The sequence below is a fragment of the Chiloscyllium plagiosum genome, unplaced genomic scaffold (genome assembly GCF_037043375.1).
Source record: "Chiloscyllium plagiosum isolate Xiang-an unplaced genomic scaffold, Cpla_swu_hap1 HiC_scaffold_41, whole genome shotgun sequence".
In the NCBI taxonomy this organism is placed as follows: Eukaryota; Metazoa; Chordata; class Chondrichthyes; order Orectolobiformes; family Hemiscylliidae; genus Chiloscyllium; species Chiloscyllium plagiosum.
This window is the reverse complement of record NW_028270179.1, coordinates 11,101,301-11,116,829: the sequence shown is the minus strand read 5'-3', so window position 1 is coordinate 11,116,829 and position 15,529 is coordinate 11,101,301. Positions and strand designations below refer to the sequence as shown.

At 44.1% G+C, this 15,529-nt stretch overlaps 1 protein-coding gene across 1 annotated transcript; it reads right to left on the bottom strand.

Annotated features, from left to right (window-relative positions):
- Window positions 1-2,589: 2,589 nt before the first annotated feature.
- Window positions 2,590-3,417, bottom strand: LOC148138147 (G protein-coupled receptor 15-like). The gene has a single exon (XM_087981829.1). The coding sequence runs from the start codon at window positions 3,415-3,417 to the stop codon at window positions 2,590-2,592; it is 828 nt and encodes a 275-aa protein (XP_087837955.1).
- Between the last annotated feature and the right edge of the window lie 12,112 nt (window positions 3,418-15,529).

Sequence of the window (15,529 nt, the reverse complement as noted above, 5' to 3'; positions counted from 1 at the left end):
TTCCAAATCTTCTATTTTCCTGCTATTTTTGACCAATTTGTATGTCCTCTGTTCCAATTGGATAGACTGCCTTTTTTTTCCGAAATCACCCATGACAGATTATCCGTTTTCTTACAGTTCTTCATTTTCACTGAATAGACTTTTCCTAAAATCTTTGGAAAATTGCATTGAAAGTCTTCCAATGCACGCCAACTCTCGCACTATAAAATATTTGTTTCCAATCTACTTTAGCCAAGATCCCCCTCAGTCTATTGTAGTCTCTCTTGTTTAAGCACAGAACTCTGCTTTTGGATTTTACCTGCACATCTTCCATCTGTATTCTGAATTCAACGATACTGTGATTGCTCCTTCCAAGAGGATCCCTAACTATGGGGTCATTAATTATTCCTCTCTCATTACACAGGGCATGACGAAGGATTGTTTGCTCCTTCTACGGTTTCATTGCATTCTATTCAAAGGTACCATCACGGATGCACTCAAGACAACCCCTCCACAAGGCGGCCCAGGCAGAGCTGGTTCGACCAATCAACTGAGACTAAAATCCCCCATGATAATTGCGTGTCATTTTTTGCAGACATTAGCTATTTCTTTAATTTTGTTTGCCCACTCCATTTTGATCTTATTATTTTGTGTCCTTTTGATTATGTGTATTAGCGAGATTTTTTTTTCTTCGAATTTCTTTTTGCCACCCAAATGAATTCAAACTTATTCTGATGTTGTCCATTTCCTTTCCCTTCCTGTCGGTCCTTCCGAATACTCTGAAACGCTGGAGAATTAACTCTCAGTCATTACTATCCTGAAACCATGTCTCCGCAATATCTGCTAAAATATATTCATTCGCGATGAGTTGTGCTTTTAATTCGTTGACCTGATTACGAAATCAGGTAAAGTGCCCTAATGGTAGTATTCATACCCTCATGATTTCGAACACATCACAAAATATCTCCTGAGTTATCCATACCTTTTTACGTCTTTCATTGATTCGAGTAGCGCTGGTAAAGCACAGCAGGTCAGGCAGCATCCCAGGTGCAATAAAATCGACGTTTCGAGCAAAAGCCCTTCATCAGGAATAGAGTAATGGTGCCCGCAGAGTGGAATGACAAATGAGAGGGGTGGGGGTGGGGAGAAAGTAGCATACAGTACAATGGGTGAATTGGGGTGTGGTGAAGGTGATAGGTCAGAGATGTGGGGGAGTGGATAGGTGGAAAGGAAAATAGGCAGGTAGGACAATACATGGGGACGGTGCTCAGCTGGATGGTTGGAACTGGGCTGAGGTGGGAGAAGGGGAAATGAGAATCTTCCTCTCCACCTGTTATTCCATCCGCCTCTCTGACCTATCAACTTCAAACCCATCCCCATTCACCCATTGTGTTCTTTGCAACCTTCCCCCTTCCTCTTCTCTGACCTATCACCTACATCCCCACCCCATTCACCTATTGTACCCTATGCTACTTTCTCCCCATCCCCACCCCCTCTCATTGATCTCTCCACCCTGCAGGCACCCTGCCTCGGCTTTTGCCGAAACGTCGATTTTCCTGCTCCTCGGATGCTGTGCTCTTCCAGCACCACTCTAACTTATTTAAAAAGATGGCCTATCCACATATTTGGGGATCTAGAACTGGCCATGTTCTGAAAGTCAGGTTGAGACTGTTCAGGCGAGATTATCGAAAGAGCTGCTGCACGCAAGGGGTGCAAAATATTTGGAACACTCTTGCACAAATGGCAGAGGTTGCTGCATCAATTTTTAATTTTAAGTCTGCGTGAATAAGTTTTGCTTCACACCAAGATTTAAGGGGAATGAGGTAAAGGAAATTGCCTTTGAACTATGAATTTGATCAAGAGACGACCAGAGTAGACTGAGGGGAACGAAATTTTGGAAAAGTACTGAGAGATCAGTCATATAGCTTGCGGTCTGGCAGGAGTGTTAACAAAATGGGGAGGATGCTGAAGGACTACAGCAGACGAAGAAAGTGAACAATGAAGTGACTGATCGAAAACAAGGGTTTACAATCTGAAGTTAGAACGTTCATAGGATGATTACATGTGTAAACTATATTCTAAATTGGGAAGGGATCTATAGGATGGCGAGTTGGTTGGAAAGGAAGTGTCTGAAGATAATATTTTTAATCTTTATGTCTACTGATTGTCTAAAAACCACGACAGATTTTATCCATATCTATTTTAATCGTTGTGGCAATCAACATCGAATAACCATATTATTCTCCAAACTTTCCCAACAAGACAGCGAACTGTAATGATAGAATGAAATACAATATGGAAACAAATAGGACGAGATGCAATTTGATTGAAGGAAAAGGGACATAGATTGTTTTCTAAATTAGGAAGGACTTCGGAGTTTTAAAGCGCTGAGAGAGTTTTGAGTCCTGTTTCGGGGTTTCTACAGCTTGGTTTGCAGGTTCACCTGGAGGGAAGGAAGACATTCATTTTGACAGTGGGAGAATGAAAATCCATGGATATACTGCTAATGCTGTGCAAGGCTCTAGTCGGACTACATTTGGAATATCGTGTGTCAATTAGTCTAAATCATCGTTGTGAATTAGGGCGTGTCATGGAAACCAAGTGCAGGAGTTAATCTTGCCGTTTGATTAAATGAGTGATCAGACTGAAGGGATATATCACCAAATTCTTGAATTGTTCTCTGAACCTATTCTGAGTCACGACGTAGATTCCAGTGTTTGTGCAGCAACTCAGGAGCTGGAGAATAAATCCTAATTCTAGGACATATTCAGGTACATAAATCAAATAGCCCAGATTATCCATTCGTTCAAGCATTGCATTCACGGCAAACACTGCCCACAGCAGGATGAAGTTGCCGGAAATTAGAAACAGAAGAACAATTGATTTTCTTCGGTTCTCCATCTCCATGTCTCTTGGACCCTCCCCATTGCTCTGAGCACGGAGTCTCCTGCGGGCTCTGCTACTCACTACAATATGTCTGACAGTGAAAATGTTGAGCAGCAGAATCAGGAAGAATGGGAGACAGGGTGTGAGAATGTAGTGAACAATTTCAATTATGGCCCATAACTCTAAATTATCATCACTCAATTCTATACCACAAAACATAGGATGATTAGATAAAAGATAATTACCGTTATACATAAAATACCAGCTGATATTATTCAAACAACTCAGTACAGTCACTGTTCCGAGCACAACCGCCGCTGTTTTCTCACTACAATATATAGTTTTTAACTTTGGACAACGAATGGCCACCAAGCGGTCGAAGGTAAATGTGACGGTGAACCAGACTGAGCAATTGGATACTGCATAAAGCAGGACAGCATGAATGTTGCACGTATCCATATCCTCCAGGAAAATGAAGACCTCTGGATAAACAATCGGAATATGTCTCAATATCAGGTCAAGGATGACCACCATTAAATCTGCCATCGCCATGGCCGTCAGATAGAGAATAACACAACTGGAGAGTCCACACTTCCCACGGAACAGGATCACAATCGTCACTATATTAACTGTGGAAATGGAAACTTCGATATAAGACATAAGGTTTGATGAGAGAAGAAATTGAAATCATCAATTTTAACCCATCCATAAGTGGTGCATGGTCATGACTGTGTTTCCCATTCAGAAAGCATGTTGAGAATCTTCAATGAGTACCTTCCAAACTCAGATTCTCCACTCCAATGTAGGTAATTAATAAAGATAAAGTTGTTGGAGAAATTGACACAATTGTGGTGTTAGAAACGCACAGCCGGTTAGGAAGCATCCACCGAGCAGGAGACTCGACATTTCGAGCATAAACTTTCATCAGCATTCAGGGGATAGGCCAATGGGGTGAGACATAAATGGGAGGATTTGGACTGTGGGGAAGGCAGACGTGAATGAGAAAGGTAGATGGAGATGAGGGATTATGGTGATATGTTGGAAAAGAGGGTGGAGGGGAATTGTGGGAAGGAAGATGGGAAGTTTGGACAGTTCCAGAGTGTGCTGTCGTGTCGGAATGTTGGCTCTGGAAAAAGTTGGAAAGAAGGATGGTGGGGAATGAACAAACACGTGAAACCTGTATTGATCCCATGTGATTGCAAAGACAAAAGGCAGAAGATGCGGTATCATTCATCCAGTTGTTGGTTGGCTAGATGTTGGCTGTGGGAAAGGCACAGTGTGTGCATGCCCTTGGCTGAGTGGGAGTGGGATTTAAAGCGTTTGGCCACAGGGCAATAGGGCCTTTCGTGCATGTTTCTCAGAGATGATCTCTGAAACGTTCTGCAAGTAAGCGTTCTGTCTGCTTCAGTTGGAGGAGAGCACAGCGAGAGCAACGGACACAGTGAATGATGTGTATGGAAGTGAAGTTAAATCTCTGTCGGTTGTGGAATGATCCTTTGGGGCCTTGGACTGTGGTGAGTAGGGAGGTGTGGGCGGAGGCGTTTTACTTCGTCCCTTGGCAAGGGAAGATGCTGGGAGTGGATGGTGGGTTGGTGGTGTTCTTGGACCGAACGAAGGAGTCTCGAAGAGAATGGCCCCTGTGGAGATTCGGGATGGGTCGGGAAATATATTTCTGGTGATGTGGTCTGTTTGTCGGTAGTGGAAATGGTCGAGGATGACGCGTTGCATTTGCTGGTTGTTGGGGCAGAACGTGAGGAACGGGGAGCTCTGTGCTTGCTGTGATTGGATCGGTGCGCTTCAAGGGCAGATGCGCAAAAGAGGAGGAGATATACTGGAGGGAATCTCCGACCAAATGGGTGGGGTAATTGCTCTCTGTGTTGAGTCTTTCACTGGAAACAGAGACGGAGAGGTACAGGAAAGAGATGGATGTGGGCGAGATGATCCTGTTGAATTTGTGGTCAGGGAATAAAGTGTTACTAAAATTCATGAACTTTTCAAACTCCTCCATGGAGCACGATGTGGCGTTGATACAGAGGAAATGGCTGGAAATGGTGCCGGTGCAGCTGCGGAAAACACACCGCTCCCCGTAATTGAGGATGAGGCAGACACATCTGAGAACCAGGCTGGTGCCTCTGGCTACCCATCAAACGGCAGATAAAGTGGTACAATGAGAGACTGGCGCACCAATCTCCACATAGCTGAAGACAGGCACCAACTCACGGATATCTTTTCCTACTGCCCACTCAATCACGAGGTCACCTACCAACACCAAACTATGATGTATTAGACCATGCATAATCGCATCACCACGGGGATCTCCCAACCTCAGCCTCAAAACTCATAGGCCGGGAACAACGCACTGCTCGGATCTATCTCCCACCAAAAATTTACAAACCTGACTGCCCTTGTTGACCTAATGTCTCAACCAGCTCCTTCCCCAAAGAACGTACCCCAGCACACCTTGGCATCGTTCTGTCCAGCTTGGTCGAGGATCTCCCCACATATGTTCGGGATGCCACCTAATCCATCCACCGCCTCCATGACTTTAGTTTCTCTGGCTCCCAAACTTCACCTTCAGACATTCTTCTCCCATGACGAAGGCCTCCAAGCCCTCAATTTCGTCGTCAAACGATAAACCAAATCACATTCTTCCACTGAAACGTTCGTCTGATTGGTTGAACTGGACCTGACCCTCAACAAAATCTCCTTTCAATTCTCCCACTTCCTTTAGAGAAAAGGAGTAACCATGGGCATCCGCATAGGCCCCAGCTGTACATGCTACGTTCTCTGGTACGTGGAATAGTCCATCTTCCGCAGCTAAACTGACACCAATCTCCTCCATTTCCTCCGCTTCATCAATGACTCTATCAGCGGCATCGCAAGCTCCTGTGAACAGCATGAACAGTTCATCAACTTCACCAGTACCTTGCACCCTGACGTCGCATTCATCTGGACCGTCTCGGGCACCGGTCTCCCCTTCCTAGACCTCTCCATCTTCATTTCCGTTGATAGACCCAAAACAGACATCGATGTCAAGCCAACTGCCTCCCACAGCTACCTGGACGACACCTCGTCTCATCTTAGGAGTTGTAAAAGCGCTATTGATTCCTTCCAATTTATCTCCCGCATCTTGTCCCAGGAGGACTAATTCCACCAACGAAAATCCCGGATGACCTCCTTCTTCAATGACTGCAAACTCCCCTCCCTCTGGTCGATGATGCTCTCCAGAGCATCTCGTCCATTTCGCTCACCTCTGCCCTTGAACACTGCCCCTTCAATCGGAATAAGGATAGGATTCCCCGCTCCTCACCTTGCACCGTACCAACCTCCATATTCAACTTAACATCTTCAGCCATGTCCGCCACCTGGGATATATTTCACTTTCCACTGCTACCTGCATTCCACAGAGATGATAACCACAGACACTCCATTGTGAGGGCCACGGCATCCACCACCGCATCGTCCACACCTGGCACCTTTTCTTGACACCACAGAAAGAGGAAATCTTGCGCCGACACCTTCAAACTCACCGCCGTCCATGGTCCTCAACGATCCTTTCGCATTTGCACAGAGATTTAGCTTTGCTTCCACACACATCACCTGTTGTGTACGTTGGTTTTGTTGTGGGATCCTCGAGATTGGGCGATATGACTGGCGGAACGTTTCTGAGAACATCTCGAGGACACATGGTTTAAATAATGCCACCGTCCTGTGGCAGAACATTTTAACTCCCCCCTCCCAACTATTAAAAACATGCAAGGCCTGGACTTCGTCCACTGGCAGATTCTAGGCACCCGATGCCTGGAGGAAGAATGCCTCAACTTCCACCCATGCGACCCTCCAACCACACGGGATCGATGCAGATTTCACAAGTTTCTTCATTTACCCCCAACCCACTTGCCACCCAATTCCAGAGCCGACCTTCCAACTCAGCTCCGCCCATTGAACTGTCATAACTCTCCACTTTTCTTCCCACCAATTTGCTCCAACCTCCTTTCCGAACAATCTCCATCATCGCCCACCTCCATCTAAAAATCGCATTCTCAGTTACCTTCCCCAGCATTACCCATTTTTCTTCAGGCCCCTTGGGCCACCCCCTCATTTGTGATGAACGGCTGATGCTCAAAACTTCGACTCTCCTCCACTTCACATGCTGCCAGAACACTGTGTTTTCCAGCACCACTTTTTACGACACGGGGTACATTCTGACAGTGTCTCTGCGTGAGATTATCTGAATTTCTGAATGTTTGCCATTGATTGTGTGTGTGTGCATGTGTGTGTGCGTGTGCGCGCGCGCATCTGTGTGTGTGCATGTGCGTGTGTGTGATACACAGTTCGAGAAAGAGAGAGAGAATTTCTCTTTGCATTTGACAAAGTATCTAAAAGGTTTTATGTGAGTGACATTGGGTGTATGCATTTTTGCAAGGGTGAGAGTCTGTGAGAGAGACTGCGTGTGTGTCTGTTTGTCTGATATGCCGTCATCTTATATTAAATACAATGAATCTACCAACGCAGAATTCTTGTCCAGGTATTCACGGTCTCTCAAACAAATATCGCCAACTGCTGCAGAGAATTTCAGGTGATCCTTCCACATTTGCTCGTAGATAATTAGATTTATAGCCACAAGGATAAGAAGCAGCGAATCAATCGAATTCGTCTCTGGTATTGAATATGTAGACAGTGTAATGTAGTCGGGTCTAACATAGATTTACACTTCACCATATATACCAAGGGGAGTAAGGAGGAATCAACAATCCATCTACAAGCAAACGTGGATCAGGAAACAGTTCGGGAAGAGTACAACACGGTTTAGAAAATTGGTAAGGACGCTTAGCACTTACGGGGGACACTGACAGCAGCAAGTATTGGGTAGTATATCCTCTCAAACTCTTGAACTTTACTTTTGATGGAGAAAGCACCATTAATCCATGAAAATGCGACATAGTATCCTTCAAGAAAGTATGGGTAGAAGTCTATGAAAGTCATGGCGCGTTTTCTGCCAATGGGTGGAGGGTTATTTTGTGCAGTTAAGCCAGGAATCATTTTATGCAGCAAAGAGAGAAGTCCCTGAGAGACTTTACTCATTAATTGTGGAGCTGACATTAATTTTTCGTCAACACCTGGGTTCCGTTAACAGGATTGTTTATACCATGTGCAGTCACTGAGCAGATGACTTCAGCTATCCCTAGGAATCTAGACGTCTTTTTTTGTTAAACTGAAATGAGCTTGTCAAACTAAACTCAGAAAGTTTTAGTGTATGAGTCACTCTTTTTAGCTGGCTGAACAGAGAGCAAAAGGCTTGGTCTGTTGGAATACAATGTTTAAAATAAATAATTTTCTGTTTTAATCTGTGTATCGAAATGGGGAAATTTTTTTTATTTTTAAATACTAAGGGTGGTTCAAAGGATTTCTGCATGTTTGCTAAGTAAGTCAACTCACGCTCATTGCTGACTTCATGTGTGAGAAGTGCACCCAAATCCAGTGCCTCGAGAACCAATTTAGGGAGCTGCAGGTATAGCTGGATGAACGTCGGTTCATACAGAAGGACGAGGCAGTTATTGTGAGGTGTTACAGGTAGTTACTCCACAGCCACGCGAATATGGTAGATAGGTTAACATCAGGAGTAGGGAAGGGAACTATTAGGCAATGCAGGGATCTTCTGTGGTGATTCGCCGCAACAAGTATACCATTTTGGTTACTGTTGAGGGAAAGATTAACGAGGCGTAAGTAATGGGGAAGAGATCGCTGGTACAGAGTCTATCCCTGCTGCTCAGTGGGGAAGGGGAAGAGAAGCAGAGCTTTAGTCATTGGTGAGTCCATAGTCAGGAGAACAGATAGGAGGTTTTGTGGGAAAGAGAGTAACAAGCGATTGGTTTGTTGCCTCCCAGGTGCCAAGGTTCGTGATTTGCATTGCTTAGAAAAGATGAACGCTGGGAATTCGTTTCTATTAGATCTCCCCTCAACCTTCTAAACTCCGATGGAAACGATCCCAGGATCCTCAGCCGTTCATCATATGTTTGGCCTACCATTCCAGGGATCATTCATGTGAAACTCTGCTGGAAATGCTCCAGTGCAAGTACGGCCTTCCTGAGGTATGGGACACAAAACTCGACATAGAACTCTAAAAGGGTCCTAACCAGAGCTTTATAAAGTCTCAGTAGCACATCTCTCCTTTTACATTCCTACTCTCTTGAGAATTATTACAAAAGTACATTGGATTTCTTAATCACTGCAGGTGGAGCTGAATGAACGTCGGGTCATTCACAAGGCGGAGGCAGTTATTGTGAGGAGTTATAGGGAGGTAGTTACTCCACAGCCATGCGAAGAAGGTAGATCTGTTACCGTCAGGCGTTAGGCAGTGGTGATTCGCCGCAAAAAATATATACCATTTTGGATACTGTTGGGGGAATGATTAACCAGGCGTAAGTAATGCGGAAGAGTTCGCTGGGGCAGGGTTTATACCTGCTGCTCAGTGGGGAAGGGTGAGAGAAGCAGAGCTTTTGTCATTAGGGAGTCATAGTCAGGAGAACAGAGAGGAGGTTTTGTGAGAACGAGAGTAACTCACGATTGGGTCGTTGCTTCCCAGGTGCCAAGGTTCGCGATGTCGTTGATGGTGTTTTCAGGATCCGGAGCATAAGACATAGGAGTGGAAGTAAAGCCATTAATCCCATCGAGTCCACTCTGCTATTTAACCTTGGCTGATGGGCATTTCAACGCCACTTACCTGCACTCTCCCTCATCCCAGCGAGATTAAGAATTTATTAATCTCTGCCTTGAAGACATTTTACGTCCCGGCCTCAGTACGGTCCGTGGTAAATAATTTCACAACTCTGCCCTCTCTGTCTGAAGAAAAGTCTCCTCATTTCCGTTTTAAATTGAACTCCACTAATTCTCAGGCTGCGCCCAAGACTCCGAGTAGACCGGCTGACTTTTTAAAAATCTCCTCTCAACCTTCTAAACTCCGATGAATACGATCCCAGAATCCTCAGCCTTTCATCATACGTTAGTCCTACCATTCTAGGGATCATTCGTGTGAAACTCCGCTGGGCATGCTCCAGTACCAGTACGTCCTTCCTGAGTTGTGGGTTCCTAAACTCGACATAGTATTCTAAATGGGTCCTACCCAGAGCTTTATAAAGTCTCAGTAGCGCATCTTTTGTTTTAAATTCCAACTGTCTTGAGAAAAATGCTAACATTACTTTTGCTTTCTTAACCACGGACTCAACTTGCAAGTCAACCTTTAGAGAAACTTGGAGTAGCACACCACATTCGATTTGTACTTTGGCTTTAGAAATTTTCTCACCGTTTAGAAAATCATCAGTCCCTTTATCCTTTTCTTCCGAAATGCAAGACCTCGCTTTTACTCTGGCATAAGGTGGGTGCCCTTGCATCATGGGTTGGTACCTAGGATTTCGACCTTGTGATCATTTCAGAGACATGATTAGAAGAGGGACAGGAAAGTTTTTGTAAATTCCAGGATTTAGATGTGTCACGAAGAAGACAGAAGATGGTAAAGGGGTATGTGGCATTGTTAATCAAGGATAGCATTACAGCAGCTGAGAGATCGGTTGAGGACTCAGCTACTGAGGTAATTTGGGATGATGTTGGAAATAAGAAAGGAGAGGTCAGGTTTCTATCGACCTCTGAATTGTTCCAGCGATATAGAAAGAATAGCAAAGACGATTAACAATAGGAGTGAGAGTAATATGTTGCTGTTGCGGGGGACAGTGGGCTAGAGAGTTATAAGTTAGCCAGAATAGATCTAAAGAGAGAAGACAAAGAAGAATCAGGAGGGGACAAGAGAGATCATTGGCAGACAGGAACAAGGAAAGCCACAAGGAATTCCATGGGTATATCAGGAATAAAAGAATGACTGGGGGAAGATTCAGGCCAATCGAAGATAATAATGGAATGTTGAGTGTGGAATCTGAGGAATAAGGGAAGCACATAATGAATACTTTTCGTCAGTATTCACATTGCAAAAGGGCAATGTTATTGAGAATACAGAGAGACAGGCTACAATATTTTATGGGCCTGAGGTTGACAAAGATGGGTCTTTCGCAATTTTGGAAAATCTGAAAATAGGAAAGACCCTGGGCCGGATCGGATTTATCCACAGATTCTCTTGCAAACCAGGGAGGAGTTAGCAGAGACTTTGGGTTCTATATTTATTTCTTGATTATTGACAGGAGTAGTGCCAGAAGTCTAGAGGATAGTAAATGTTGTGCCCCTGTTTAAGAATGGGATTCGCGACAACCGTGGTAATCTTAAGCCCTTGAGCCTTACTTCTGTTGAGGATAAGATGTTGGAAAAATTATTAGCGATAGAATTTATAATCATCTGGAAATGAATAATTTTTTAATGTCTCATCAACAAGGTTCTGTGAAGGTTTGGTCGTGCTTCCTTAACATTACTAATTTCTTCGAGAAGGTGAGAATGCAGGTGGATGAAGGTAAAGCGTAGCTATGGTGTACATGGACTTCAGTAAGGTGTTTACTAGGGATCCACACGATAGTATTTTGCACAAAGTATGGCGTTTCGGGATTGAAGCTGATTGAGCGGTTTGAAGTCGAAATTGTCTCGCTGAAAGATGTCAAAGGGTGGTGATTGATGGGAAATGTTCATCCTGAGGTTCACTTACCAGTGTCGTGCCACCAGGATCTGTTTTGAGCCCACTGCTTTTTCATTTTTGTAAATTATCTGGATGCGGGTTTAGATATAAGGGTTAACACATTTGTGGATGACACTAAGGTAGGCACAGTTTCAGATAGTGACGAAGGATATCGTGGTTTGCAGAAGGTCATAAATACCTTGCAGAGCTGGGCTGAGAAATGGTAAATGGAGTTTAATGCGGAAAATTGTGAGGCAGCTCACTTCAGAAGAAATAACAGGAATGCCGAGTACTGGACTAATGATAAAAGTCTTAGCCGTGTCGGTCAACAGAGAGATCAAGGTGTTCTGATACATGAATCCGTGCAAGTTGCCACCCTGGTTGGTAGGTTTTTTGAGAATGCAACTGGTGTGTTGGCGTTTATTGGTAGAGGGATTGAGTTTAGGAGCCACGTGGTCATGTTTCAGCTGGACAAGACAATGGTCAGGCCACACCTGGAGTATTGTGTGCCGTTCTGGTCACTGCGTTGTTAGAAAAACGCGGAAGGTTTGGAATACAGTTCAGAGTGATTTCCTGGGATGCTGCCTGGTAAGGAAGGAATTTCTTACCAGGGAAGACAGGGGGAACTGTGGGTGTTTTCCTTGGAGAGAAGAAGATTGGGAGGTGACTTAATCAGACGTATAAGATAATCTGAATGTGAGATAGAGTGGACTGTGAGAGCCATTTTACTCTAATGGTGAAGTCTAATATAAGGAGACTAATTTTTCAATTGAGAGGTGATAGATTTAGGACTGTTATTCCGGGTATTTTCTTCAATCAGAGAGTAGTAGGCGCGTGGAACGGCCTGCCTGCAACAATAATGGACTCGCCATCATTAAGGACATTTAAATGGTCACTTGACGTACATTTGGATAATAATGGAATAGTGTAAGTTAGGTGGGCATCAGATTATTTTCACAGGTCGGACCAACATCGAGTGCCTAACGGTCTGGATTGTGCTGCAACGTTCTACATTCTACGTTCTGTGTTTATTCTAAGCACTGTTTACACAGCTTTATTCTCAACAATCGGGTGGCGAGTGACGGACGAGCCTCAGCTGGGGATAATGTGAAATATGCTAAGCTCTGTCAAGTGAGTAGGTATAAAGATCTATAGGACAGGTGCAGGCCAATGCGCCAATCCTTTCAGCACCGGTAAACCATCCAATGAACATTTTGAATCTCATTTTGCCGCACTCGGCATTTAACCGCGCATGGCTCGCCATGACATGTGCTCATCTAAATTCTTCTATAATGCTTTGAAGGGTTCCACCTTGAGCAACATTCCAGTAGTGAGTTCCATATTGTCACTACTCTCTGTGTGAAAAAACCCCAAATCTCCTCGACACCGCCTGACGCTGACTTCAAATCTATGCCACCTGTTCATAGTTCCCTCCCTGAAGGAACAACATTTCTTCCTGTCCACCCTGTACATGCAGCTGATAACTTTATATATCACCATCACACCCCCTCTCCCTCTACTCTCCTGTCATGCAAGCAACCCCAGTTTGTGTAATCTTTCTACATAACTGAACCTTTCCTGATAAGTCCCCACTTCACCCTCCAAATCATCATTTCACCCTTGGTAGTGGAATTACGTCACTCTGTGATGTGAATTCCAGAACGTACGCTGTGCTCTAGTTGTGGCCAAACCAAAGTTGAATGCAGTTTCAGGACGCAAACCCAATGTTTCAATTAACAAATGCATGTACACCATATGCGTTCTTAATCATTTTATCCAGGCATCCTGACATACTATAGAACAGGTGGCACAGTGGCTCAGTCGTTACTACGGCTGCAAGTACCATTAGTGACATGGGCTTGACTTCAACCTCAGGCGACTGTCTGTCAGTAGTTTGCACGTTGTCCCCGTTTATGCGTAGGTTTCTGCCTGGTGGTCCTGTTTCCGTCCACAGTCAAAAGATGTATGGATTATGAAGAATTGCCCATAGTGTTCAAGGATGTGTATTTTGTGTGAGGTCGCCAGAGAAATGAAGGATTACAGGAATAAGGGGTGGGTATGGGGCGATGCTCTTTTAGGGTTGGTGTTAGCTTGTTGGGCCGAATGGCCTGTTTACATACTGTCGGGATTCCCTGGTGGGCAAACACTTTCAGGTCCCTCTGTTCCTCGGTGCTAGTCAGAGTTTGATTCTTCACCATGCATGCTATATTCTCGTTTGTCCAGACAAAGGGCATCACCTGGCATGTCTCCAGGTTGAATTCCATTTGCCTCTGATAATCTTATCTGCGTCTATCTGCAAGCTACGATTATCCTCCTCACTGTTTATCACGACAACATTTTATTTATGTGTGAAAATATTGATCACGCATCTGATTGCCTGCCAACAATGACGTATTTAGATCGTAGGTCAATAAATAGCTTGGGGAGAGGGTTGTTGGACCGAAAACATTACAAATCTACAAACGTTTCTTCAGTTGATGCATGTCGAAAACATGAAAATACACAGTTCCTTTCCCCTTACCATTTTCTCTGTGTCTTTTAATGAGAATGGCCTTTGCAGTTTCGAACTAGGCAATATGTATCTTCAGCAAATAATTCAAAGAACCCAAAAAATGAAGGTCAAGAAACAATACAATGCGTAACAAAATGTCCTTGCGAGTAATGCTTATGCCGCGGGGTCAGTTCATTATTTTTCGATCTTACCCTCCGCCTGTAACATCAATAGCTTTTAACCGTGCCTGTATCTGTGTGGTGCGGGAAATATATCAGTGACTTAGTGTTTTCATTGTTAGAATTATTTGTCCCCGGTTCATGACTGATGACTTGTGTCGGCAGACTCTCCTTTTGAACCTTTTCTATCCATGTAGATGAACGAATGTCCTTTAAATGTTCTTAATGTACTCGCATTAAACACTTTCTCTGGCAGATCATTCTATATGTGCACCACCCTCTAAGCAAAAAGTGCTGCCCCACATGTTCGCTCTTATTATTTCCCTCTAATCTTAAACTGATGCCCTACATTCCTTGATTCCACAATCCTGGGAAAAAGACAGAGTGAATCAATACTTCTCATTATCTTTACCCATACAGTAGTAAGGGTTTGAAATTCTTTGCCTGCAATGGTAGTCGATTCGCCAAGTTTAAGTGCATTTAAATCGTCATTGGACAGGCACATGGACGTACATAGAATGGTGTAGGTGGGATGGGCTTCAGATTAGTATGACAGGGCGGCGCAACATCGAGGGCCGAAGGGCCTGTACTGCGCTGTAATATTCTATGTTCTACGTTGTAATACATTTCTTTGATCTCCCTTCTCAGTCTCGGAAGCTCTATATTCAGGAGTCCAAGCTTGTCCAAACTCAGCCGATATCTCAGACCGCTGAGTCCTGGAAACATCCTTACAAATTTGTTAAACACTCTTTCCAGATAAATAACAACTTCCCTTCAAGAATTTGGCCAAAACTGAACACAATACACCTCGTGCGAACTCACTAAAGACCTGTGCAACTGCAATATAACTTCGCAACGTCGATACTTAGTGGATTAACCACTGAGAGTGCCAAAACCTTTCTTCTCTGCCCTATCTGGATGTGGGTCCACTTGCAGAGAACTGTGCAGCTGATCTCCAAGATCCCTCGGTTCCACTACGCTCCTTACAGCCCTAAAATCCACCATGAAAGTCCTACCTTGATTTGATTTTGCACACTTATTTATATTACACTCCGATTTGCATTTACCCGGCCCGCGTCCCAAACTGACCAAATTTCTACAGCATGTTCTGATAATCTTATCAATGTGAAGGATACCTTCTATTTTGCACCATCTAAAAAATTACTAATCATGTCTTGTACATTCTCTTCCAAATCATTGACATAAATAACAAATTGAAATGAGCATATTCACAGGCCTCCCGTCCAACAAGCATCCTTCCACTATTAAACACTTCTTCCTACCATTAAGATAAAGTGCATTTCTTTTGCCAGAACACCCTGGATCGATGCAATCTTACTTTCCAGAGCAGCCTCACATGTAGAAGCTTATCAAAGGCCTTTA

Bases quoted from the DNA above. Each gene is read 5' to 3' on its own strand.
- LOC148138147 (XM_087981829.1), bottom strand. From the start codon at position 3,417: ATGGCGATGGCAGATTTAATGGTGGTCATCCTTGACCTGATATTGAGA.